The sequence below is a fragment of the Mangifera indica genome, chromosome 3, assembly GCF_011075055.1.
Source record: "Mangifera indica cultivar Alphonso chromosome 3, CATAS_Mindica_2.1, whole genome shotgun sequence".
In the NCBI taxonomy this organism is placed as follows: Eukaryota; Viridiplantae; Streptophyta; class Magnoliopsida; order Sapindales; family Anacardiaceae; genus Mangifera; species Mangifera indica.
In genome coordinates, this window is record NC_058139.1 from 20,500,518 (window position 1) to 20,527,565 (window position 27,048).

At 32.5% G+C, this 27,048-nt stretch overlaps 1 protein-coding gene and 2 long non-coding RNA genes across 14 annotated transcripts in view; 1 reads left to right on the plus strand and 2 right to left on the minus strand.

Moving 5' to 3' along the window:
• Window positions 1-1,396: 1,396 nt before the first annotated feature.
• LOC123211521 (protein WVD2-like 3) overlaps window positions 1,397-27,048 on the plus strand; it is a 36,752-nt gene continuing 11,100 nt past the window's right edge. For 2 of the 12 annotated variants that reach the window (XM_044630306.1, XM_044630309.1), the window contains exons 1-5: window positions 1,397-1,486; window positions 3,693-3,775; window positions 3,889-3,991; window positions 4,086-4,157; window positions 4,325-4,451. In XM_044630306.1, the coding sequence (XP_044486241.1) occupies window positions 3,699-3,775; window positions 3,889-3,991; window positions 4,086-4,157; window positions 4,325-4,420 (348 nt within the window). In that variant the 5' untranslated portion in view covers window positions 1,397-1,486; window positions 3,693-3,698 and the 3' untranslated portion in view covers window positions 4,421-4,451. Of the gene's footprint in view, window positions 1,487-2,807; window positions 3,075-3,692; window positions 3,776-3,888; window positions 3,992-4,085; window positions 4,158-4,324; window positions 4,626-7,723; window positions 7,768-9,133; window positions 9,330-9,931; window positions 10,153-20,486; window positions 20,518-27,048 lie in introns of those variants that run through there. The other 10 variants (XM_044630305.1, XM_044630307.1, XM_044630303.1 and 7 more) reach the window with 10 other exon arrangements.
• LOC123211525 lies at window positions 4,601-4,931 on the minus strand. The gene is made up of 2 exons (XR_006501435.1): window positions 4,866-4,931; window positions 4,601-4,784 (listed from the first exon to the last, which is right to left on the minus strand). It is a non-coding gene; the product is annotated as an uncharacterized LOC123211525 (long non-coding RNA).
• On the minus strand, window positions 20,360-21,410 carry LOC123211524. Its single transcript, XR_006501434.1, has 3 exons — window positions 21,351-21,410; window positions 20,513-20,564; window positions 20,360-20,424 (listed from the first exon to the last, which is right to left on the minus strand). It is a non-coding gene; the product is annotated as an uncharacterized LOC123211524 (long non-coding RNA).

Consider the following 27,048-nt stretch of genomic DNA (forward strand, 5'->3'; position numbering starts at 1 on the left):
GGATGAGATAAAATTTTAGTTTTTTAAATATATTTGTTTAATGACGAGTGATTATTTAAGTTTTTAAAATTTAATGGATAAGAGGTTGAGAATGGACCAAATCTTGAGTGGGAATAAGTCTTTTTGGCCTTTTTTTAAAAAAAAAAGCAATAATCCTAAAAATCATCCCTTCGTCTACTAGATCTATCTATGACTTAACATAGTTAACACCAACGAGAAACAAGGATAGAACAATTTTATGAAGGCCAAATGACTATTTCCCACCCAAGGTTTGATGCAAACCCAACTTTTCACCTACTAACCATCGAAAATCTAATACCTACTCATTTGTTAATTTTGGTCATTATTGTCAAGGATGAAATTGTTATTTATAGAATTTATCTAAAAAATATTAAAATTATCTCCTTTTTCCCCTTTAGTTTTAAAAACTAGCAATTTTCCCATAATTTAGTTTTAAAATTAATTTTTTTACGTTTACAAAATTCATTTTTGCCTCCCCCCCATTTTTAGGGTTACATATTTATAATTTTGAAACCTTCACTTAACCCCCCATATTTTTTACTCTTACACTATCGCCCCATTCTTTGAAACTTTCACTTTCCCTTCTCTTCTTCTGTTGCCCCTTGCTTTCCAACGTCGTTGTTCATTCTGTTGGTGCACCTTAAACTCTTGAATTAATGGACATATAACGAAGGCCGAATACAAAGCCAAAGTTGACTGAATCGATGTGAAATAAGCTTAGGGTTTCAACTTTGTCGACAAATTCACATCATCATCGACCTCTCCTTCGGTGGTTGACGACGACACAACATCTCCTTCCTTCAATTTGTCGAAATTGAAGGGAGATAGAGTGTCAATGGTTAACGACGAAGCCAAATCAAAGCTTTTGTGGTTGAAATCGAGTAAGATTTCTCACTCAATTTTTACCAAAATTTTGTGTCAGGCAAGATGTAAATGGGAAGAAGGTGAAGGGGAAGTCACATCTACTCGGTCTTAGTTGCTGGAGATAGAGGGAGAAAGACATTGCCGGTGATTTAGATGTCGAAGTTAAAGAGGGGGTGAAATTGAAATTTTTGAAAAGGCTAGGGATGGCTTTATATAGAAAAAAATATAAGAGTCTAAATAAAACCTAGACTTGGGGAAGAAGGAGGTTAGTTTTTAAACTTGAAAAAAATAGAGGGAGAATTATTAGGTTTTAAAACTAAGATAAGAAAAATAAGATAATTTTTTTATTTTTTAAATAAAAAACTAAATAACAATTTTACTCTTGATAATAACAATCAAAATTAATAAACAGTAGATATTTGAATTTTAAAAAATTACTATGTATAAGTTTGGGTTAGCGCCAAACCATGGGTGGGAATAAGTCTTTTGGCCTGGTATAAAAGGAACTCCGGTTTGAAAGAGAGACAACCGATTCACACACAGCTCCATTTTCCATTTTCCATATTCCACTTCTGCTCTCTTTACAGATCTGATCAAGACCGTGAGTGATTTACCTTGTTTGAAATTCTTTATCTCTCTTTTCTAATTCTTTATCTGTTTATCATCACCATGCATGCAATGTAGCTTCAATGATTCTTTCATTCCGTTGCCAACCGATCTGTTAATGTTGTCTGTTTGCTTCTGGGATTTGTTTTTTTGGGGTGTCTTATCACCGCAAGCATTTTTTCTTCACGGGAAAAAGTTTTAAAATTTGATATTTTTTATCTTTGTTGAGTTCAAGTTTCAAGATTGATATCATACTCGTAGTGGGCAGAAATTTCATGTTTTTAAATTGTTTTCTGCAGTATTGTGAGTAAATATATTCTGGGTCAGAATGGGATTCAGTTTGGGTCATAGATTTAATGCTTTTTTTAAGTTGGATAATTCTTCTGTATTTTGTGTGTCCACAGATAAATGAGTGAGCTTTTAACATGGTACACGTTTGTTTATAAGTTCGATTCCTTATTGTGCAATTTTTATTATTAAATGTGACCAACTAAAGATTGGGTGGCTTGAATTTTGAATCAATTCTGTAGTTGATGATTTTTCAAATATGTACTCTGGAATGTTTTCTTTCAATTTTGGTAACATTTCTCAATTTTGGTCGTGCCTTTCTTTTCTCTCTCTCTCTTTTTTTTTTTTTAATTGAAAGTAAACTCATTTCTTCTTGTTTGACTGGGTCCCTACACAGTTAATTAATTGCTTTTTAGAGTATAATCTGGTTGTTTGGTAGGAATTTTTTCATGATTATTAGTTTGAGCAGACTCATTTATCTAATTATTCTTCTTTTATTTGTCTTGACCATCCAGTTTTACGAAGGAAAATGATTCTGTTTGTCACTGTTTTTTTCTTGTAGGATCAATCAACTGTATTTTGAGCTTGTCAAAGACTTTGTTGTTCATTTTTTCTTAATATTTTTCCTTTTTCACATTGTCTTTTTGCTTGGTCAAGCTTGAATATCTTTTATTACTGCAGGTAATCTACTTTTACCTTAAGTAAAATCATTATATATGTTTAGTTGCCACTAAAATGAGTTTTATTGAGTGATTACCTTTGTATTTTTAATGGAGTGTTCTTCTGGAAATGAGACCATTTGGTAGATAGCTGCAAAGGCCCAGGATGAAATGAATTTTTGCAAACTGGAAATTTATTTGCTATTAGGGATTGACAACAGATACCAAAAATAATTCTTTTTGCCTGATTAAATATGATAATTTTGATTACTCTTATTTTGAATTAGAAGTCAGTTTCCAAATGTTTCTGTCATATTTTCTACCTTATCATTAAAACCAATTCCTCGAGCACCCCAAAGGCTTAAGTCTTTCTCTTTGGAAACATGTGGCTCTCCACAATATTATTCAAGGAAATTTATTGTTCTCCCATGGTTTATAAGGTCAATATCAGAATTAATGAATAATAACATCTTAACCTTAAGCATTTTACATCCAACAACATCCATACTCAATGTGCATGTGTAGTGGTGGTTCTCAAATCAATGTTGTGAATTCCTCATTCTTGTTCAACTAAAGTATGGTGCTGCTCTAGCTAAAGTTTCAAGGCCTCATGTATGGAACGGCTTGGTTAAACCTGTAAGATAATAGACTTTGTCATGAAGGCTTTCTCTAGTCTTGCATCAACTAAATTGTTTGTTTCCTTTTTGCTTTATCACCCTAGCTGCACTTTGTGTCTCTATTGATTGTCCTTGTAAACTATAAAGTGGCTTGTATATATTTTTATTGTTTTTTTCCTCTTTTTGGTTTTTGTTTTGACAATAGATAACCTAAAATATATAACATAGTGGATATAGAAGGATTGTGTCAAACACTATTGAGCTTAAGGACTAGTGACATTATGATTACTTCTTATATGAGTATGCTTAGGTATTCCTTTTCCTCATTGCCTTGAAAATTGAGGTTTTATTGTGTCAACATGATATTGGACCATCTAATGTGACCATAATTTAAGAGATGATTACCATAAATTTAGTGCAGAGATCATTTGTGACTGCTGGTAATATTAAAACCTTACTAACATATCAAAAAAAATCTCATGGCAGGCCATGAGCCACTTGCATTTGCTGTCTAATTGTAAATTTTTCATTTGGTTAAAAGTTTTGCAAAGTTTTATTTGAAAATCATAGAGTTGACAAATTCAGGATGAAGTAATTGTTTATAGCTGACCTATTAGCTTCATTTTTTTGGGTCCAGCCACCTATGGTGCTGAGGATGCCATTGCAACCCGAGAACAAGAAGCACCCTGATGAGGAAGATTCTTGTTCTGTAGCTTACTCATATCCTTTGATCCCCAGGAATCATTGTTTGATATCTTATTCTTCTATACCTTCTTGTTCTTTCTATTGCCTCTCCACTCTCTTTCTTTTCAAAATTCATGTTATCTTTTCACTATGCATAGAACTGCAGCATCTTCAAGGACTATTAAGTCCAGGATGACTGTTTCTGCAGCTCCTCCATTTAGATGTTCAGAACATGCAGAGAAACAGAAGGAGGTACTGCCTTTATATATATATATATATATTCAACATGAATCTTGTAGTTTGATTTTTCATATATAATGTATCTATTATGTTGCATTTTTTTTAGTTTTATTCAAAATTAGAGGAGAAACATAAAGCAATGGAAGCTGAGAAAAGCCAGAGTGAAGCAAGGACCAAGGTATGGCTCTCATGCAAATTAGGATAGTTAGAAATCTCTCTTTCTAATGATTTTTAGTGGAAATTAATTATCATGCAATTCTTTACTTTGTATTCCCACTTTCAGTTATGTTGGCTTTTCTGAGTTGGATGATTCTGACCCATCTTGTTACTTTGACCTTCTTCCAGATCTTAATATTTGAAGGAAGAGATAGAGGTGGCGGTCAAGCCATTCAGAAAGAGTTTATCTTTTATGGGGAACCCAATGCCAAGCTTCTACCATGAGGGACTACCACCAAAAGCTGACCTGAGAAAGGTATTGCATGGTTTTGTTTGTTCTTCTTGTCATATAAAAGTTTAGGATTCTGAGATGCCATGCAAATCACTTTCTCCACAAAGCTGCTGAGAAATTTTGACTTTTTAATTGATGAATAGAAGCATAAAAGCATAAGTGTAGGGTTCATCTATTACAAAATTATTTTCTCCTATATGTTGAAACACTTACATAAACTGGAAAAGAAAGAAAGGGAATTCTTAAGCAACTGCTGGGTCAGGCCTGCCTAGCAGATTCCACATTAGGTGCTGTGGCACCATCAGCAGCAGTTGTGATCTTGTCCAAATTCTGAGCCTTCCCCAAAATAATTTGGATCTGAAAACCCAGTAAGATGGATGAAGAATTAGAACTTTTAACTAATGAAATACAAGAAGGAAGCTAATTAATCAGTACAACCATAGGTTTCTGAATGAAAGAACCTCCATGAACCTGCTTGGAGTTCACTGTAGATATCTTCACCTCTGTAGCATCACAACATGAAAATCTAATTAGTTTCAATACTAAAGGATCTTTAGTTAATTAACATGAATAGAATGGGACCTCCTACCCTTGTTAATAGCCAGTCCATCTCCTTTCAGAATCTAAGCGATTTTTTTAACAGCAGGAAAGGCTGCATTAAATCACACCAGTATTTGCATCAATACAGAGAAATAGGAAAAGTTATCCAACTAGACAGTCTGTTAGAGAAAAGATTAACTTTAAGCTTTAGTAGCAATTAAAAAATGTCTGCAATTTTGCAAGTTATCTGTTAGACTTAGATTATAACAATAGTATAAAAGGAAAAGGATAAAGCAAGAGTATGTACCCATGTCCATGGCTAGGGCTGGATTCGAGCTGAGCTGGAGGCTCGGTTCAGTTTACATATAGCTGAGCTTGTGAAAGTCAAGCTTGAACTCGGTTCAAATTCAGCTCGACTCGTTTTTCGTTATTAAAACGACGTGATTTTAATATATATTGGTCAAAACGATGTCGTTTTGTATCAAAATTTTTAATTGAAAAATCTGATGAGTAGCTGGAGCCCGAGCTTGGCTAGGGCTGGCTCGTTTCGGGCTCGAGCTCGAACCGGCTCTGTTCGAATCCAGCCGTATCCATGGCTGAGAGTTCAACATTATTGTACTGCTCTATGTAACACTGCAACAAGTACATCTTAAGAAAGTGGAAGCTTGCCCAGTAGGCAGTTAGATGTAACCATTCTGGCATTACTATGATAGCCTTAGAGCTTGAAGGTCTCTGTCCCTAGGAACATGATGCTTAGGTGTGAGGTTGAGATGGCGGAAAGACAGAAGAGGATAAGCAGCTGTAAACAGGGCATGCCACAACTGTCTTGGGCTATTTTCTTCTGATAGAATTACAAAGTGGTAGCAAGCAGCTCTTTAAGCAGCAGGTTTTTGAAAGCATGAACCAATGAAATTAGCTTGTTTGGATGGAATCTGTGACTAATAAACCCCATTTAGAAAATTCTAAAAATGCAGATTTTCATGTCATTAATTTCTCATTTTAGTAAAATGCAGAGAGAAAAATGAATTAAAACCATCCATCTAAGAGCCAGTGCAGATAAAAAATCGAGGAAAAATAATCAAAATTCAGCTTTCAATTCTACATTTTATGATATCTTTATGAGGAATTATGAAGAAATATATAGCTAATAAAGAAAACAAGAAAAAATGTAGATAGCCTAGCAAGACCGTGGTAGAAAATGAAGGGCTTCCTTTATTATCTTCATTGTAGAGATGACCTTTCTGAAATTCCTTTAAGTTTTGGGCTAAGATTAATGATATCACGCCTTTTCCACTTAACATTGCTCGTAATGTCACCAAGATGTCGTAGTTTGTCGCTCATTTTTCCTTTCTTATCTTTTTTTTTGTAGGAAATGTGTTCAGTTAAAAATTACACTGTTGTTCATGTTGGACATAAATAATATTGCTTCATTTTGTAGCAAGTATTAAGAATAGAAAAACAAAACTTCTTAGTCTCTATATCTCTCCTCCTTACCAATGATGTCGTTTTCTCCGATAATGGGTAAAAGGAAGTCATTTTGTAAATGAGTGGCGAACTTTGAACCACGAATCTAAGTTACAAATTTGAGTTATGGATGTGAAGTCGGTTTTTTGAAACTTATCTTGCTCAAACTTGATTCAAATTTAAACTAAGCTGAGTTGAGTCAAATTTTACGACCAATTTAATTCAATTCAAATTCAGCCTTAAGATAAGCATTGGTTAATCTTATTATCTCTTATGGTGAGAGGTAAATTAAATGAAGTGAGGATTAGGCAATTAGTTAGGTTTTTTAACATGGTTCGACCTATTTTTTTGAAACTTACTTCTACAGTTATGTGATTAGTAACTTTTTGAGATAGCTCAAGTAAAGTGTGAGTAGTTGAATGTCTTGATTTTGGATAGGGGTTTGAAAAAGAGTGGTTGAATTTCTATGATAACCTCTTCATCTATTTTAGAAAAATGCTTATTTAATTAAATGAAAGGATCATGTTACAACATAACTAGTTATCATAAAAACAAATCTGTTCGGCTTTTGCCTCACAATTCTCAACTTAAAGTCCTCATCAAAATTAGCAAAAGCAGCTGATCCTAAGGGTGCAATTGATTTGCAGGTATATGTGTATGCATGCTTTTTTTTTTCCCTCATTTGGCAGGGAGTAGAGATAAAGAGATTAAGAAGTTTTGTTTTTCTATTCCTGGTACCAATTGTAAAATGAAGCGATATTGTGTATGTCCAACATAAACAACACCGTAATTTTTAACTAAACAAACTTCCTAAAAATAAAAAGATAATAAAGGAAAAATAAGTGACCAATTGTATCCTCGCTGCATTTCTATGACATTTTGGTGATATTAAGAGGAATGCTAAGTGAAAAAGGTGTGATATGATTATATCTTAGCCCAAAACTTGAAGAAAATCCAGAAAGAGAATCACTACAGTGAATATTTGTATCCCTAGGCCTTTGTTGGTGCAGCTGTAGGCAGTAAACTGGAGCTGTTACCCTGTTGGGTTTTTCAAAAATAGGCTTTTGAACCTAGGAGACAGTGAAGATGAAAGTATTTGTAGGAAATGTGTCACTGGAATTTGTGACAAGTAAATTTAACCGATGAAAGCAGTTGAACCTTAGGCCACTGGATGAATTGGCCTTGATTGTCCTCAAGCTTGGAGGCTAACAAACATATTTTCTTTGTCCCTGTTGCATTCACCAAAAATATGTATCTGGTTGTTTAAAAATGGTAGGAAATTTGTTTTACAGGAAAAGCGTGTGGCCTGGTCTTTTACCTCCTCCATTATCGCCTTTTAGAAGGGCATCATCCTTGTGCCACTGCATTTTCACAACATAAGGTCAGAGAAACTTGGTTAGGAAAATTTCAGAGTGGTTTTTCATTTTGGAGAACTATTTTTAGCATCCAAGGTTTAATAGTCTGGTCCAATTTTAACATATGTTGCTATAGGATTCAACGTTTATTATACATATTAGAATAATTTATGGTGGCTTTTGGGTTTTACAACCCAAAAGATGATTTGATATCTTAAAGAACTCATAACAATTTCAGCAATGTGAGATGCACCTCTAAACTCAACATTTTTATTATATTTTGTCAATATGAGATTTATCTAGCGTATTGAAATATCATAGTAAAGCACATGAATTACAATAAGTCTCCAAGAAGTCCCTACTACCATACAATGTTTCAAGAAATTCAAATAAAACACCTAGCAAGATTATTTGTTCAAAAAAAAAAAAAACTGAAAACCTTTAAAGTGTCTTGAAACCACAAAATTTTCATTCTTGTGAATTCTTTAGGGAAAGGGACAAGAGAAGCCTGAAAATGTTGAGGGAGATCAGAAAAGTTCAATTCTTCAAAATCCAAGGATATAGAATCTAACCCTATAGTTTTCTTGGCAACGAAACATACCAAGCCAAGAACAAAAGATAAAAACTTAAGCACATTACTCAAGATTGTAAAGAAATTGACACACACAAAAGCATAATTTCCAATCATTTCACAAGAAATGAGCAATTCTTATACAAAATTTCTCTCATCCAAGCGATCATAATTGATTCAAGAAAGTTTATTTACTTGGGTATGTTGGGAAAAGCAGTAAGTGCAGATAAAGACATGCAGTAGCAGTGTCAAGATTGGTAAAGCACATGACTTACATACATTAAGTCTCCAGGAAAATCCCTACTACCATACAATGTTTCAAGAAATTCAAATGAAACACCAAACAAGATTGTTTGTAAATAAAGAAATCTGAAAACTTAAAAATGCCTTGAAACCCCATCATTTTCATTCATGTGAATTCTTTAAGAAAAAGGGAAAAAATCACAACCGAACAAAGAATTTCAGAAGGGAAGGCTGAAAATGTAGAGGGAGATAAGAAAGGTTCAATTCTTCTAAATACAAGGATTCTAATTATATTTCCCCTATAGTTTTCTTGGCAACCAAACATACCAAGCCAAGAACAAAAAATAAAAACTTAAGCCTATTACACAGATTGTAAAGAAACCAATACACAAAAAAGCAATTCCAACTATTCCGCAAGCAATGAACATGTGAATCAATAAACTTCTGTGGTTATTTTCTTTCACAAAATTTCTCATCTAAGCTACCATAATTGATCCAAGAAAGTGATATTTACTTGGGTATGTTGGCTGAAGCGGTATGTGCAGATAAAGACATGCGGTAGCCTTGTTAAGATTATCAAGTTACCCCTCCTTGTAAATTGATGAAGACACAGTAACGCTTCTACTACGAGCAATAGTTCTGGTGCCATCTCTCAAGTGAAAAACTCTATGCAACAATGGCGCTTCTTGGAATGTTGAAGAGGCTTGAGATTTTTGTGAGGGAGTCTGTTGTAAATGGGGGGCCGGTCTTATATAGAGGTGATAGTTATCTTTGGGGCCTAGAGTTTGTTAAGAGCATTCGGTTAAAGGTAGTTTTAAAAATCATGAGATTGCGTCTGTTTCCTAAGCAGCCTAGGCACCCAATTCATTACCACTCTATTTGAATATTTTAAATGTAAGATCTTATTTACATAAACAAACATTAAATCATTAATTCTAATTTCACTGGATATACACGTAGGCTATAAAACATTGAATTAAAAACTTTAGGATTATGAAAATACTTGGAACATCATATAATCTGAAACTTTGAATTTGTGACGTTGTTGAGATTACTTGCATTGGCATGACTAATCTTTCGCTCCTGAAACTTCTTTAAAAGATAACTTTCAATCAATAAAGTTATATTGTATGGTTTCAGTAAGAGTATCTAGTTTATATATAATAGATTTCATCAATGGGATCAAAATCCTTAAATACCACACTAATCATGACATACGTATACTAAACTTGTCTTTATTAGTTACTTAAATCTATCTGTAAACTATCATTAAAGTATTTAATTATTTGATTTAATTAAATTAAAACTATAATTAATGTTTGTCTATGTAGGAAATTTTCCGTTCATCATTTTAATGAAGAATCTTATTGGCCATCTATGAAGAGAAGCACACTAAAACCCTTAACTTTGTGTGAGGGTAAAGTTCTTTTCTCTTGTCATTAATAGATGACTGAAGATCACAACAATCACCACATTCGTCTTCTTTTTAACATTAAGAAGAAACACATATGGGTTTAGCTTCAGAACTTGCATATTAAGAGGCAATTTAATCAGTGATATTTGCAGAGGAGAGAGAGAATGGAAACTAGAAGCAAGAATTCATATCTCTTTGCAGTGAACGAAAATTACAAATCTACCACGAGTACACTTGCAAATAAAAGTGGCAACACTACAATAGAAAACAAATAGAGAAGCTACGCTTCACAAGAACTGCTACACTAAAATGTTCAATCAAATCATCATGTTAGCAGATTCTGTAATAGCAACATAAACACTAATGGTTATATATGCATCTCTATTACAACTTTTATAAACTAGAAAAATAAATTTATGCGGAAGACTAGACACCGTGGTGGATTGTGTCCGGCCAAATTCTACAAAGAGAAACAGTCAAAGAAAAAATAATAGAGTTCTTAACAGTTTATAAGAGATTTGATTGAAATGTTGTTGAGATTTACTTGGTGAGAAGCTAATGATCCAAGTCGTTTTTAGATAGAGGCGACACTGCCAACGTTGAACGAATACTTGGAGGTTTCTAATATGGGATAATTTTGTAGGCCATTATTTTTAAGCAGCAACAGCCTTGCAAGTTGGTGTCAATGGATAAGTAATTAACGGGAATTTAAAAAGAAGGCCTATATTATGGAGCACCAATCCATTCCTTAAATAACAGTATTATTTACACAAATAATAAATATAAATTTGTATATAAATATTGACATACTATTATATAATTAAGTATTATTTTATTTTTAATTCAAAATCACTTAATCACATAGTGATATATTACTGTTTGTGCATAAATTTGTTTTCATTGTTTGAACATATAATTTTATTATTAGCTAAAATTGATACTTTAGAGTTTGGTAACTAACAAGGATATTAAACCTCAAAAAAAAAAAAAAAAAAAAACAATGATTTTACATTAATCTTTAGAGATAGAATATTAGTAAATATTATCAATATTTGTATTATCTCTAAGTATTAATTTATGTACACATGGGCATGTGTCATGCTGTAGAACTATTCAAATCATTCGATTTTATCGTGATTTAGATCTTATCTCAAAATTCAAATTCTGTCGATGATGTATGACTATGTGTGCCCCTACACACAATTATGCCTTTATCTAGAAAACAATTATTAACTCAATTCAAACAAGAAAAAGACTAGAATGCCTTTAAGCTTATTTGTGGATGTTACAGTCCTCCTCCTTTTATATGAATTTTGTCTCTAAAATTCACTCAAAAAGTTATGAGAATTGTTGCCACATGTCTTGCTCAGCCTGCCATGTGGCCTCTTCAATTCAATAATTCCTACAAATAACTTTAATTAAGGGGATCTACCTACATCTGAGCTCCTTGACTCGCTGGTCAAGAATTTGAGCTAAGCAGTCCTCATACGCCAAATTATCCTTGAACTTGATATCCTCAACTCTGAGTACATAGGTTAGGTCATTGATATACTTGTATAACAACAATACATGAAACACGTCATCAATGGGATCCATGCTCGTTGACAACGCAAGCCAGTAGACAACCTTACACGCTCCAACACCTTGAATAGTCTCACAAACCTTGGTGTTAACTTGTCTTTCTTATCGAATCTCATAACATGCTTGTAAGGGGCTACTTTAACAAATACTTTATCACCTACCTCGTACTTAATATCACATGCTTATAGGTTTGAATAACTTTTTTGATGGTCTTGAGCATGCCTCATCCTTTCTTTTATCAATCTTATGTGCTCTATCATCCTCTAAGTCATCTCTGGTCCTAATAACTAAGTCAAGATATCTCTCTCTCCTATATCATCCCAATGTAATGGTGATTTATATTTTCTGCCATATAGAGCCTTATATGAAGCCATCTTGATGGTTGCTTGATAATTATTATTGTACACAAACTCTATGTAATATCTCTCTTCAGATACATACCCCTACCTGAAATATAACCTAAAGAGACATGTATGACCTATGATCGAACTACTAAATTTAAAATCTTATCATTTGATACATGATCATGCAAAAAGGTATAAATATTGACATATTCTTATGTAATTGAATATTATTATATTTTTAATTCAAAATCATTCAATCACATAGTGATATATTATTATTTGTGCACAAATTTATTTTCATTGTTTTAGCATGTAATTTTATTGTTTGCTAAAACTAATATTTTAGGGTTTGGTAACTAACAAGGATATTAAACATTACAAGAAAAAAAAACTAAAATGGATTTTAGGTTAAGCTTTAGATATAGAATATTAGTAAATATTATCAATATCTGTATTATCTCTAAGTATTAATTTATGTAATAATAATAATGTATTATTATATGATTTTTTTGGGTAAATTGTGTCATTATATAATTGAATGTTTAGAGTTAGAAATAAATAAAAATCCGTTCACACACAAAATGATATATGTTATTAGTGTAAATAATTTTAATAATTTATTATCTGTATTGAATTAAAATTATAACTATAACATGGGTTTGTTTTATCTTTTCTGCATTGTCTAGACACTTTTTAACACATATTGAGTTAGTTTATATCTTAGGTTTAGGGCACAATTTAATTCGAGTTAAGATCAAATAAACCAAATTTGAATTGTTATTGTTTTCATAAATAGATTAAATTCAAACTAATTCACATAATCGAGTTTGAATTGACTTAGAGTTGAATCTAAAGTTAAATTATTTTTAAACTCAATTCAAACATGAAATTGATTTTAAATTGAATCTTATTCGAACTTGGTTTGGATAGTTAGGTTTAAACTTAGTTGAAATGCTTTTTTAAATATCATCATACATTTTTTTATGAAGCCACATCATAATTTCAAAAAAAAAAACGAAAAACCTAGACCCAAATTTTTTTTTCGGTATTATTATGAAATATAAACATGGTTCAACTCAATTACACTACTTAGTAGAATTTTTTCTTAATCCAAATTAGAATTCGACTAAACCAAAGTTTGAGATAGACAATTATTTATTTATCTATTTTTACATTTTCGTATATATTTCGGATAAAGAAAAACATTAAAGATAACATAAAAAAAGGTTAACATCATCCCTAATATAATTGAAGTTAGGTTAGGGCAAGTTACCTGTCTACCCACCCAACATAACATGGGCATTATTTAATGGTTAATTAAGACAATACATCAATCACCTTGTTTCATACATTAATATATGAGTAGTGTTATGTGTAAAAATAATGTACTTAATTTTGTGCATAAATAATAGAATGTTACTATATGAGTAAATAGTTTTAAAGGTCAAAGGACTATTTCCCACCAAAGTTTTAATCTAAAGACAAATACACACTTGCAGGGCTTCAAAAATTAAATACCTATTCATAGATCAACTATTGTTAAAAATTGTATATTGGAGATAAGAGTAAAATCATCATTTTACCAATAATATTAAAATGTATAATTTTATCTAATTTTTTCCTTTCAGTATTGAAAACTCACATTTCAACACTAGCCATAACTTTGAAAAATAATTTTGCCCCCAAAAAAAAAAAAATCCCTAGGGTTTTCTCTTTTTCCAACTATGGTGACAATGGTTACCACCATTGCCGGAGAAGAGAGAAAACCTTAGAGATTTGGGGGGAATATATAATTTTGTCTCATTTTTCCCTTTGAGTTTTGAACCTTGCATTTCAACCCTCGCCCCCTCCCCGCCCCACCACCCCACCCCACAAAATCCCTAGGGTTTTCTCCCTCTCTAACTATGGCAATGATGGCTACCACTATTGACAGAGAAGGGAGAAAAACCTTAGGGATTTAGGGTGAAAAAGTTACAATTTTACCTTTAGCTTTAACATAAAAGTTTAACAACAATTGGTTCATGGGTGGGTTTTTGAGTTTTTTAAACCTTGCGGATGTGTATTTGTCTTTACATTGAAACTTAGGTGGGAAATAGTCTTTTGACCAATTTTAAATTAGAGATAAAATAATACCCAACTACATGGTGATATACTATTGTTTATACATAAAGTTGTACACATTATTTGTATTTGTTTATGTACATAGTTTTATTGTTAATATATATTTGTATACATTTCAATAATGATTGGCACGAGAGATAGAAATATTCCTCTACACGTGTCAGGTTGCTACTTTCAATACAAAACATATTGTTTCCATTAACAACAATAATCACACTTATTATTATAATTAATTTGGTGGGTGTATTTCTATTGAGGTATGTTAGTATTAAAAGATATATGTAGATGATGATAAAGATGACTCTAATGGTAATAGTGATGTTTAATCATGTAACACCCTTTCTAGATACATATTCCAACATAGAATATGACCCAGAGCATGCATAACCTGCTTTCTTAGTTAAAATAGAGAAGAATAAATACATGATAATAATTACTAACGTGTGCGAAAAGGTGAAATCTGGATAAATATTTTAAATGTATGAAATAACTTCTAACATTATTACAAATGATGCATCTAAAAAATAACTAATGAATATTAATATGCATAATAAAAAACACAAATACAAAAAAAATTCAAAATGACACTTTTGCCCCTCACCTCATGCAGCTGGTTTGCTGGATCGTTGACTTTTTCGCATCCCTTGCTACTCACCTCTATTTGCAAAACAACATACAAAGAATGCATGAATGAAAAAACGTAGTAAATTAGTGACCTCTCGACACCTTGAATAGTGCATAAAACTACTAAATTGGGTGTTCCACTTATGAATTTGGACATGGTCATAACTCGGCACCCTCATGCCTTGAAATTGGCATATCTAATGCCTTAGTGAAAACATATGACACCTTATGTGTCTACTATTGTCATGCCTTGGGCACATGCCATGTGATCTAATGGGATAACTAATTGAGATACCTTGGTCACATAGGGAAATCTGGCCACAATCTTTCCCTTAACACATACGTTAGCTACGAAACTGTTATCTAAAACCATCCTAGGATGACCCTTACCACAAGTATGTATGTTATGTATCCTACTGACCACATGAGGAATATCTAAAATGTCATAATCCTTTACCATGCACATCTAAACTAAACTAACCTGAACTGAGTTGAGCTAAGTGGCTAATGTGCCTTGGCATCGAGTGCATGATACATCTCATAGGTATTTAGCCTTATTGTTGTCACGTACATTGCCACTTATGCACATAGTTGGTAACTATTTGGACATGTATCATTTTTTTTAACTTTTTTAATTTTTGACCTAGATTTGACTTGATTGGGGTCTGTGTCATTTTCCATATAGTCAGACACCTCTTTTATCACTAACTTCTTTGCCTTTCTTGTTAAGATCTCATTTTCTTTCTTTCCTTCTTCTTTCCATTCCTTATGTTTAGTCAAGGGTAAAATGGTCAATTAACTATCTACATGAGTATGTCTAAATTCTAACATGACATCTACTATCAAAGGAGACATACATGGGGGTGTTTCTCATACCACAAAATTGTGTATGCTTCTTCTCAAGACGAAGCGTTACTTACAAAGTTTTCCTATTTGTATAAAGATACATAAATGTGCGTCGCGATTTGGGAGTTGCAAACCTACGACGTTTTATGCCCTCTACCCATTATAGGTCAATACCAACACATATATAGGTCTCAAACAAGTTTCTAAATTGCCTAAAGTAGTTTATCATCATTATAAACATGTAAACATTTATAACATTAAAAATTAAAATCGGCACACTAATCAAACATGGCCTCATTCTTTTTAACATAGTTACGATCGTGATTATCAATCTTATGACTTGAATAGTCTAGTAAGAACATGCTTTCAATCATCAATAATAATCAATATATTTAGTGAACTAAACTAATCATGTCATAACATCTTTTTCAAAGAAAATTGAGCTACAAGTTGTCTTTCAACATACAAGCAGTTTTTCACATGGCTACAATAAATTTTGGAGATTGACAACTTCCTCTGATAACCAAGAACCTTTTCTCTCTCTCTGCCTCTGATACATGAGTAGATGCATAAAAAAATATAGTAAAAAATTAGGTTAATGCATCTTTTTATTTTTCCTCCTGGACACAACATACAAGCATATACCTATAGTACACGGGTGTTTGTCGTGTCACCTAACTATGGAAATTCTGTTGGGCATACACGATCACAAATTTCAAAATTCAAATAGGTGTGCATCCCTTTGGAATACATTTATTAACTCAATTCAAACAAGAAAAAAGACTAGAATGCCCTTGGGCTTACTTGTGGGTATTATAGTCCTCACCTCTCATATGAAATTTGTCTCTAAAATTCACTTAAAAAGTATAGGAACTACTGCCTTATGTCCTATTCGGCTTCCTATATGCTTCTTCAACTCAGTGATTCTTTCAAAGAACTTTAACTAAGGAGATATACCTATATCAAAACTCTTTGATTCATCGGTCAAGGATCTAAACTGAGCACTCCTTATACGCCAAACTATCCTCGAGTTTGATATCCTTAACTTTGAGCACATGAAACAAGTCGTTGATATACTTGCATAGCAACAATACATCAAACATGTTATGAATGTGATCCATGCTCGCTCGCAACACAAGCCAATAGGTAACACTACACACTCTAATACCTTAAACAGTCCCGCTATAACACCCTTATCCAAATGTGTACCCCTGATGGGAATATATCAAAAAAGGCATGCACAATTAAACTATTTGAAAATGTTAATGCATGATTATAATTATAAAAAATTAATTTCAAATTTATTGGTAAAATAGATAATGATACCTTTTGTATGGAAAAAGGTTTGGTCAGGGAATCCTCAAGTGATGTCAAGTTACCACATCTAATTACGTGGTCGGTTAAGGAAGGGACATATAAACAATAAATTGTCTTTCAACGTTTTCATTAGCCAAATGAAAATCATTATGGACATTTATGTATGTACCTTGTCAAACTCTCCCCGTGACAGACATCAACCACCTCGTCCTTTTAGACGGCAATGTCTTTCACCATTTTACTAGGAATTAGTGGGATGTCTACTATGAAGAACAATCATACATCCTATAAACATGACATATAAAAAAATCAATCACCTAATTAGATTCAATTGTATTCCACATTCTTATGAACAATATTGTACCTATCTATATTATCAGGGATAGTGTATGTGGGGATCTTTTTTTCAATAATCCCTTATGTCCATTACCCTGTACGAAGATTAAAAATAAATGGTTCATCTTCACTTGTGTTAACTATGATAATAAGGTTAATAGTAAATGGTTAATCAAAGGATTTGGAAAGCAAACAAGCACCCTATGAAACCATATTGTTTAACGAGATTAACATTCTTCTTTTCACTAGGATTGAGGTCTGCACATAACCTCTTAATACAATAGGATATGGATCAGTATGTCATTTGCCATAGTCGCTCTCCCTATGGATATGCATTGAATCCATCCATATGATCAACCAATTCTCTCCCTATGGATCTGCATTGAATCCATCTATATGATCAACAAATTGGAGAACCTTTTGGGATATCAATTTTCAAGTGTCGTTCCTTAGTAACCCCAGATAAAGACAATAAAGTAGGGACAAATTAACTACATTGCCATCATCATCCCCCTCATGCCTTCACCTTGAATATATATTCCAGATTATTATATGTGATCGGTTGTGCACTATAGAAATAGGTATCCTGAATTCGATATTTGACATCTCGAGGAAGATAAAGGCTAATGTTTGTCAACCAATTGAAGTGAAGGCGTGTAATAAACGTGAACTCAAATAGGTTGATCAAAATCTAATGTTGTGGACATGCAAAAATTGATCAAAATACATCGTTTGAAAGATTTTTAGTTGCTTCTCTGTTAATGCATTTTTTATAGTGGACATCCCATCTCGATTCCTACATGAGCTTACTTAAACCCTGCAATGTCGCTTAGCCATAGGGTATCTTAATTTTGCCTTTGGCTCCACATGTTTTCTCTTTTGTAATCTTCTATGTAATATAAAAGAAATTGTAATCAAGACAATATTCATCATAAATGCTTTATTCATAAATAAAGATACAAAATTTGAAATTTGCACGTCAAGAATCCTTGATATGGGATTTTTTCTATTTCTCCCTTGTAAATGCAAAATATCATAAAACGAGTAGATTGAATCCTTTATTCAGGAGAGTTGAAATGTACACATCTAAGAACCATTACATTATTAAAAAGATTTAAATTGTAATGATATATATATTTTTTAAATCTATATGTCCAAAAAACTCTAAATTGAAACTATCCAAAATAATAAAAATATATATCAAATTTCGCAATAACTACTTAATTTGGAAAAATGAACCTCAAATTCAAAAATTACATGTCAAAAAACCCTATATTGGAAAGAAATATCAATTTTCCCCCTTAAATGGTAATATCATAAAACCCCCAAGTGAAAAATATCAAACAAAAAGCTTTAATGCTTTATTCAGAGATATAGATACAAAATTTAAAATTTACATGTCAAAAAACCTTGATACAAGATTTTTTTTCTATTTCTCCCCCGTAAATGGAAAATACATAAAACAAGTAGATTGAATGCTTTATTCGGGAAAACAAACTTAAGAGTTGAAATGTACACATCCAAGAATTATTGCATTATTAAAAAAATTTCAATTGCAATGATAAAATCTTTTTCTAAATCTACATGTCCAAAAAACTCTAAATTGAAACTATCCAAAATAATAAAAAATATATCAAATTTTGCAATAACTACTTAATTCTAAAAAATGAATCTCAAATTCGAAAACTACACTTAAAAAAACCCTATACTAGAAAGAAATATCAATTTTTCCCTTTAAATGGTAAATATCATAACACCCCCAAGTGAAAAATATCCAACAAAAACCTTTAATATCAAATATCAACAAGACCCAACATGAAAATTATCAACTACCCCCAACCCTAAACTCACAATTTTAAGAGGTGGGAATTGTTTCAAAACTCACATTTCCCCCCTCCTCACGATCCTACGAGCCTCTCAAGTTCTAAAAAGTGACTCTTTGCCCCCTACTCATGATCCCAAGAGTCTAACAAATTTCAAAACTGATTCTTTGCCCCCCACATCATAAGCCCACAAGGTTGTCACTGTTTGAAAATTTGCAAAAACCTCCCCGTCCCTAGTTGATTTTACCTTGCTATTTCAGCTGACAATGTCAGATTTCCGAACACAAATCCTTTTTTTGGCTCCCATTTCAACAATAATAAAATCTACATCTATTCTAACAAAAACCTCTTACAAAATTCATTTGACACATGAAGGATTTCACCCATATAATCAGTTGTTCAAAACCAAAAAGCCTAACTTTAAAAGGGCTCAAAATTTTCACTCAATTGCTTAAATCTCAACACCAAAATGAATCAAATATAACAAGAAACGATGGACTAATCTCTTTTACCATTTTTGTCGTCAAAAAACTCAAAAAATTGTCGGAGAAAAGAGTAGGCGTCACCTCTCGGTTTTTCCTCACGTTTTCGTTAATTAGAACAATAAATTCACCGCAGAAATGAGTTTGCTGAAATTGTTAAGGTTTGTTTATATATGGGGATGTTTTTGTCAATTCACAATATTTGGGTATATATGTTTTGTGATAACAGAGTTGGGTAATTTTGTTTTTGGCCTAGTAAATTTGGGTATTTAATTTAGTTACCTGAAATTTAATTTTCAAATATCAGATAACAACTTGGTAAATATCATCACATTTTTTATTGTTTCCATTGATTTTTTTTTTAAATTTTTTTAGAACCGAACACTCGCTTTTTATTATTTAATGAACGACGCAGCTCTGTATATCATATCTCAACTGCACTTGCAAATAAAAATGGCAACACTACAACAGAAATCAAATAAAGATGCTACACTTCACAAGATCCGCTACACTAAAATGTTTTTATCTCAATCAAATCATTATACGTCTCTATTAAACTGTTATATAAACTGGAAAAGAAGGAAAGGAAATTCTTAAGCAACTGCTGGGTCAGGCCCGCCTATCAGATTCCACGTAATGTGCTGTGGCACCATCAGCGGCAGTTGTGGTCTTGTCCAGATTCTGAACCTTCCCCAGAATAATTTGTTTGAGCGGCTGCAGGGTGTAAGCTGGAGCCGTGATCCTGTTGGGTTTCTCATAAACAGGCTTTTCAATCTAGGAGACAATAAAAGAGATGAAGCTATTAATAGGAAATAAGTAACTGGAATTTGTGACAAGTAAAATTAACTGATGAAAGCAGTTGAACCTGAGGCCACTGAAAGAATTGGCTTTGCTTGTCCTCAAGCTTGGAGGCTATCAGACATATCTTCATTCTCCCTACCAAAAGCGTGTATCTGATTGTTCAAAAAATGGGAGGAATTTCGAATTTTGTTTAACAAGAAAAGGGTGTGGCCTGGCCTCTTACCTCCATTGTCTCCTTTCAGAAGTGCATCATCCTTATGCCACTGCATGTTCATCTGCAACACAACATGAGATCAGAGAAACCCGGTTAGGAAAATTTCAGAGTGGCTTTTCGTCCATGGTCTAACAGTCTAGATCAATGTCAAAATATGTTGTCATGAGACTCAATGTTTACCATACAGAGTAGACACAATTTATCATAGCTTTTGGGTTTTACAACCCAAAAGACATCTTACTAGTTTGAAAAACTCAAAATAATCTTAGCGATGTGAGATACATATCTAAACCCAATATTTGTATTATGTTTTGTTAGTGTAGGATTTGCTTAGGGTATTGAACTATCATAGTAAATCACATGAATTACATTAAGTCTCCAAGAAAATCCCTACTACCATACAATGTTTCAAGAAATTCAAATAAAACGTCAAGCAAGATTATCTGTTAATAAAGAAATCTGAAAACCTCAAAAATGTCTTGAAACCCCATCATTTTCATTCATGTGAATTCTTTAAGAAAAAGGGAAAAAATAACAACTGAACAAAGATTTTCAGAAGGGAAGCCTGAAAATGTAGAGGGAGATAAGAAAGCTTCAGTTCTTCTAAATCCAAGTACAAATTATATTTCCCCTATAGTTTTCTCGGCAACCAAACATACCAAGCTAAGAACAAAAAATAAAAACTTAAGCCCATTGCACAAGAATGTAAAGAAACCAATACACATAAAAGCAATCCCAACTATTCCACAAGAAATGAGCATGTGAATCAATAAATTTTTGTAGTTATTTTCTTTCATAAAATTTCTCATCTAAGCAACCATAATTGATCCAAGAAAGTGACATTTACTTGGGTATGTTGGGCGAAGCAGTATGTGCAGATAAAGAGCAGTGTCAGGATTGGTGAAGAAGTTATCAAGTTACTCGTCCTCTCTGGTGCCATCTCTATGCAACGGCGGCACTAACTTCCTCGAAATTCTGAGAGGCTTGAGATTAGTATGAGGGAGTCTGTTGTGATGGGGGGCTGGTCTTATATAGAGGTCATAGTTATCTTTGGCGCCAAGAGTTTGTTAAGGGTTCTCCGTAAAATGTAGTTTGAAAGAATGATGACGTTGCAGCCGTTTCTTAAGCAGCCTATGCTCCCAATATATATATATATATATATATATATGTTGGTTCTAGGTTCGGATTTCTATTTGTAGAAACTGATTGGTTCCGATTCCTAAAAATTTTACAGGATACTTGGACTTGCTAACCCTTAGGCACGGATTGTGTTTTATAACACTATTTTTTTTTAGGGATTAGAGAGACTGATGTGATCAAATAAGTCTAGGATATAGTGAGACTAATAATATTTTTTGTTTTCAAGTTAAAACAACTATGTTATTTCTAACAAGAGTATAATAATAAGCTCCCAAATATAGGTGACTCGTAAGGTCACATAATACATTTGTCAGTATGAAATATATTGTTGTATGAGATTTCTATGCCTAAGTATTTGGTTTGGACCTTCCCTCATATGTGAGTAGAAGATATGTATTTTTTAAAATACATATATGAAACTATATTTTATAAAATTTTTCAATAAGCAATTAGGTGTGCAACTTTTTTTAAAAATTTATTTTGTCATATTTTTACATATATATATTTCATATTTATTTTACATATTTATTTTATAAAACTATAATTAAATTAATTTTATTAAGTAATATATATTTAGAAGTGAATAATTTTAATAGGTTTAAACCATAATCAAATCAGATCAAACTGCATTTTTTTAATTTAGTTTAGTTTAAAAATTTTTCAAACTATTTTTTTTCAGTTTGATTTAAAAAAGCTCTCAATACCAAACCTAACCATGCATACCCCTAACAAGAATTTATGTTTGCAGTAAAATGAAAATTACAAATCTAACATGAACGACATAGCTCCGTACATTATATCTCAACAACACTTGCAAGTAAAACTGGCAACACTACAATAGAAAACATAAAGAGTTTTTGTGCTACAAAACATCTGCTACATTAAAATGTCTCTATCTCAATAAAATCATCTTGTTAGCTGATCTTCTATAGCTACTCCTAACACTAAGGGGCATATATACATCTCCATTAGAAACTTATATAAATTGGAAAAGAACATTTATGCGGAAGACTACAACCATAGTGAGTCATGTCAGGCCAAATCTGGTGTGTTCCATCATAGCCACGGGTCATGCCATACTAAGACCTATCGATTGGCGAGTCTTACGGGCCAAGCCAACCTATAAGCATGAACAGACCCGTGACGCCTGTGCTGTGTAAAAACAAGGGGACTTGGGCATGATGCGGGTTGGCCAACCCCTTTACATGTCTACGAAGAACCACAACAAAGGAATTCTTATGTAGTTGCTTGGTTTGATTCCATATTAGGTATTATGGTATTATGGTTATCAGTATCATACAAATATACGATACATATCATACAATATGATACAATACAGATAAAAAATAATATGTATTTTAAGGTGTATTAAAAATTGATAAAATATATAATTTGCGTATTATACAATGTGATACGTATCAGTCTAAATAAGTAAAATTAACAATATGGATTAATATATTTTTTTGAACTAAATTGGGCATGTAACTAAGAGTAGATACAAATCAAGTTGAGCTCGAACACCCCCAACTCGAGTTCTGCTCGAAAAGAAATTGGTCTAACTCAAGCCGAAAAGAAATTAGTCCAACTCAAGTAACATTGGACTTGAATCGAGCTCGCTCAACCTGATTCAACTCGGTTCGAATCCATTTAATTCAAATTTGAATCGAGTTCATGATAAAAGGTTCAACTTATTTTGAAACTAAGCCAAATTTGAGCTAGAGAAAGTTCAACTCAGTTTGGCTTACAAGTTAGATAAACAGCTTGATTCAATTTGAACTTGGCTCATGATTTGATTCAAAGTATGTTAGGTAATTATTAAACAATGTCATTTTATTAATGAATCACAAATTCAAAGCATGAATCTGAGCCACAGATTCGAGTAAGAGATTTAAACTACAAATTGAGCAAACTCAAATCCAATTTGAGCCGAATCATTATCATTCGAACTAAACTCGAATCACTTTTAATGTTGGCTTGACAAACTCGAGTCTAACCAAGTTGAGCTATTTTTTATTCAAGCTAAACTGTAACATTCTTCTCTAAAAGTACTACACTTTAAAGGAAAATGTCATCAAATTGACTATTTCGAGTATGCATTTAACTCAAAACATATCATAAAACTCATTATTTATTGAACACAAACTTCATTTATTCAACTTTGCAAATTTACAAAAATACCCTTGTTAAGACTGAAATCGAAAGAGAAAAAAAGATGTCATAATTCAAAATTTGCTAAGAAATGGAACGGTACAGTCAAATACATAAATATAAACTGAATAACACAAAATCATTAAAGAATAAAGTTGGTAAAACTATGATGACAGAGATGTCCTTATTGCTCTACACCCTTTAACCACTGCTCATCTTATAACCATCATGGTCATCTGTACATGTATGTATAAAAAAGAGGGATGAGTGATAAAACATGAGTAAGTATAAGACTCATTTATTACTTAATATTTAAATCTCTAAAATGCCTTTAGTCTCGACCTATACTATATTTGTCATCCAGAGTTAGCATTAAACTCATTTATGGATGATAATAGGTCCTATATAACATTTATGTGCTCATACTGTATGGTAAGGAATATCCAAGCTATATGTCATAACTCTCAAATCAAACTATGTCATGTTCAATCATTAAGGAGCCACTTTCTAGATTCCTATTTGGCATGACCATACTGAACTCAGTGGAAGTATCTGAATCTAGAAACTATAACTGAAACTATATACTAGGTCGATCAGCTAGGATCAAATACAAGAATTTGGCACTTTGGTTATGTGAGCTATCTCTCTATTCCACTACACTAAATTGCATCTCAGTTAAGCTCTATTGTGAGCAAAGACCCTACTGCGGGTCTTGTGTCTTACTGTGGACATCCCCTACTACAAATAATGTAAGGAATATGCATTCATAGTGCCTCATTGGAACGATCCTATTATGCCTAACATGCATGCATCTTGAGTTTTAACTTAACTTTGCTCGTTCTTGCTTCCACGTAAAATGTATCTCGTCATTCTATAACTTAATTCTTAGGCACATAGGGTATAATAGAGGACCAAGGAAAAAGGGTGGTAGGGTGGAAAACATTCAAAATGCAAAAGAAATTGTGCAAAGGAAGGTTGGCTATGTGGCACCCAAAGGATGACATGGCATATGATGTGGTAGCTTATTTAAAGATGTGGATTGATGACATAGGTCTGTGTAATGACATGAAGCCATGAAAGAAGCCTTATGCATGTGAAATAAAGAATCTTAAGTCTTATTTAATTAATAAATTTTTATTAATATTAGTTTTCCTAAATAAGTTAATAGTCCTATTTTATTATTGGTGAGTATCCTATTTTGATTTAGGAAATAATAAGTTTTAGGAAGTTATTATTTAGGAAAGTTTAATTAAAATAGTTTTCCTTATGTTTATATTTTTCTAGTCTAGTTAGGAGAAATAAGTCTATATAAAGACATGAGTTTTGTAATTCAAAGCATTCAATTCAAGTTATTAATAAAAACTTCTTATTTGAACTTTCTTAAGAATTCCTTTGCAAAGCTTACAAGAATTCTTGGTATTCCTGTGTGCCTGTTGAATAATATCAACCCTAAGCGTCCTTATGAATGATATCACAACTTTATTAGCGCTTGTCTTGCATCACGTGGTATGATAGCCTTGTTTTGAGATGGCTAGGCATGAGGAAAATTCAGATTGGCGTGTTAGTTTAGAGCAACAAATCGCAACATTAGTTAGAGCTGCAAAGGGACTAACTATACAAGTCAATAAGATAGAAGCCAACCTACCTGTATCACAACCTATATAAACTGCTTTTAATCTATAAAGGATAGTTTCAATTCTTCCTAGGTGAATGCAATCAAGAAGAGAAGAAGTTTCTACACAGTTTGAGTAAAGAGTTGATGAAGAATCGAAAGGTGATTATACCTCGGAGCTAAAATTAAGAAGGGAGGAGAGCTTATCAAAACCGTGAACCTTACAAACTCAGGGTAATCTTCATAGTTTAATGGTGTAATGGATATTGAGCAATTTCTTGATTGGTTGTATGAAGTGGAGCAATCTTTTGATATTATATAGATCAAGCCAACACAAAAAGTAAGTTTAGTAGCTTATAAATTAAAGGGATAATGGATATTATGTAATCTCCATAGTTTAATGGTGTAATGGATATTGAGTAATTTCTTGATTGGTTGTATGAAGTAGAGCAATTTTTTGATATTATGTAGATTAAGCCAGCACAAAAAGTAAGTTTAGTAGCTTATAAATTAAAGGGAGGAGTCGATGCATGGTGGTAAAGGCATCAAGAATAATTGAAGATGAAGGGATAACCAATTTTGAGAGATTGGGAGCCGATAAAAGCTTTGTCAAAGTCTTGTTTTCTATCATTCGATTAAGACCAAACATTGTTCCAATAACTTCAAAATTGTTACCAAGGAACCAAAACTATAGCTACCTATATATAAGAGTTTCTATGACTACAATCTCGATGTAACTTAAGTGAGACCAAAGACTAATAAGTTGCGAGGTATATGAATGTCCTAAACTATTCTATTCAAGATCATTTGGCAAAACAAAGCATATGGTCTATTGATCAAGCTTAAAATTTGGCTTTACGGGCTAAAAGAAATTTTGAAGAAAAGAAGATTACCACGGGGTAACATAAATAGGTGACAAACGATTGAAGTAAAGAACCATATAATTCCAAGTAATATGAAAACATAAGAAACCAAGCCTAAACCAACAAAATTGAAGGGAAAAGAGAAGGTTGAGCCAAGCAAGGGTTTGAAGTGTTTCAAGTGTAATGAAATTAGGCACAAATCAAATGATTGCCTTCAGAGAAAACTTGTTAACATGTCATGACAAGAAGAGGATGGAAAAGAATTTGAAGAAGACAACATTGAAGGGGAAGAAGAAATAGAGGAAGTGATAGAAGAAGAAGGTGAACACTTGGTATACATGGTAAGACGAATCTTATACTCCCTTACTGAAATTGATGATTCACAATAGAAAAAAATATTTGACGGATAGTGCTCTGTTAATTCAAAGATATGCAAACTAGTGATTGATGCGTGTAGTAGTAAGAACCTAGTTGCAAAACCACTTAAAATTAAAATCTTAGCCGCACATTCACCTTTATAATATTGGTTAGATTAAAAAAGGACCTAATGTGAGAGTAATGGAACAATGTAGACTACTTTTATCCTTGGGAAAACTTATAAAACTGTGATCTCGTGTGATGTTATAGAGTTGGATGTTTGTCATGTACTTCTAGAGGGACCATGGCAATATGATGTAGATGCAACTTATAGGGGTAGCGACAATACGTACTTTTTTAAGTGGAAACAAAATAGGATTATTGTGTTTCTTAAAAAAAAAGACGTGGGTGGTCCAAAAAAAGAT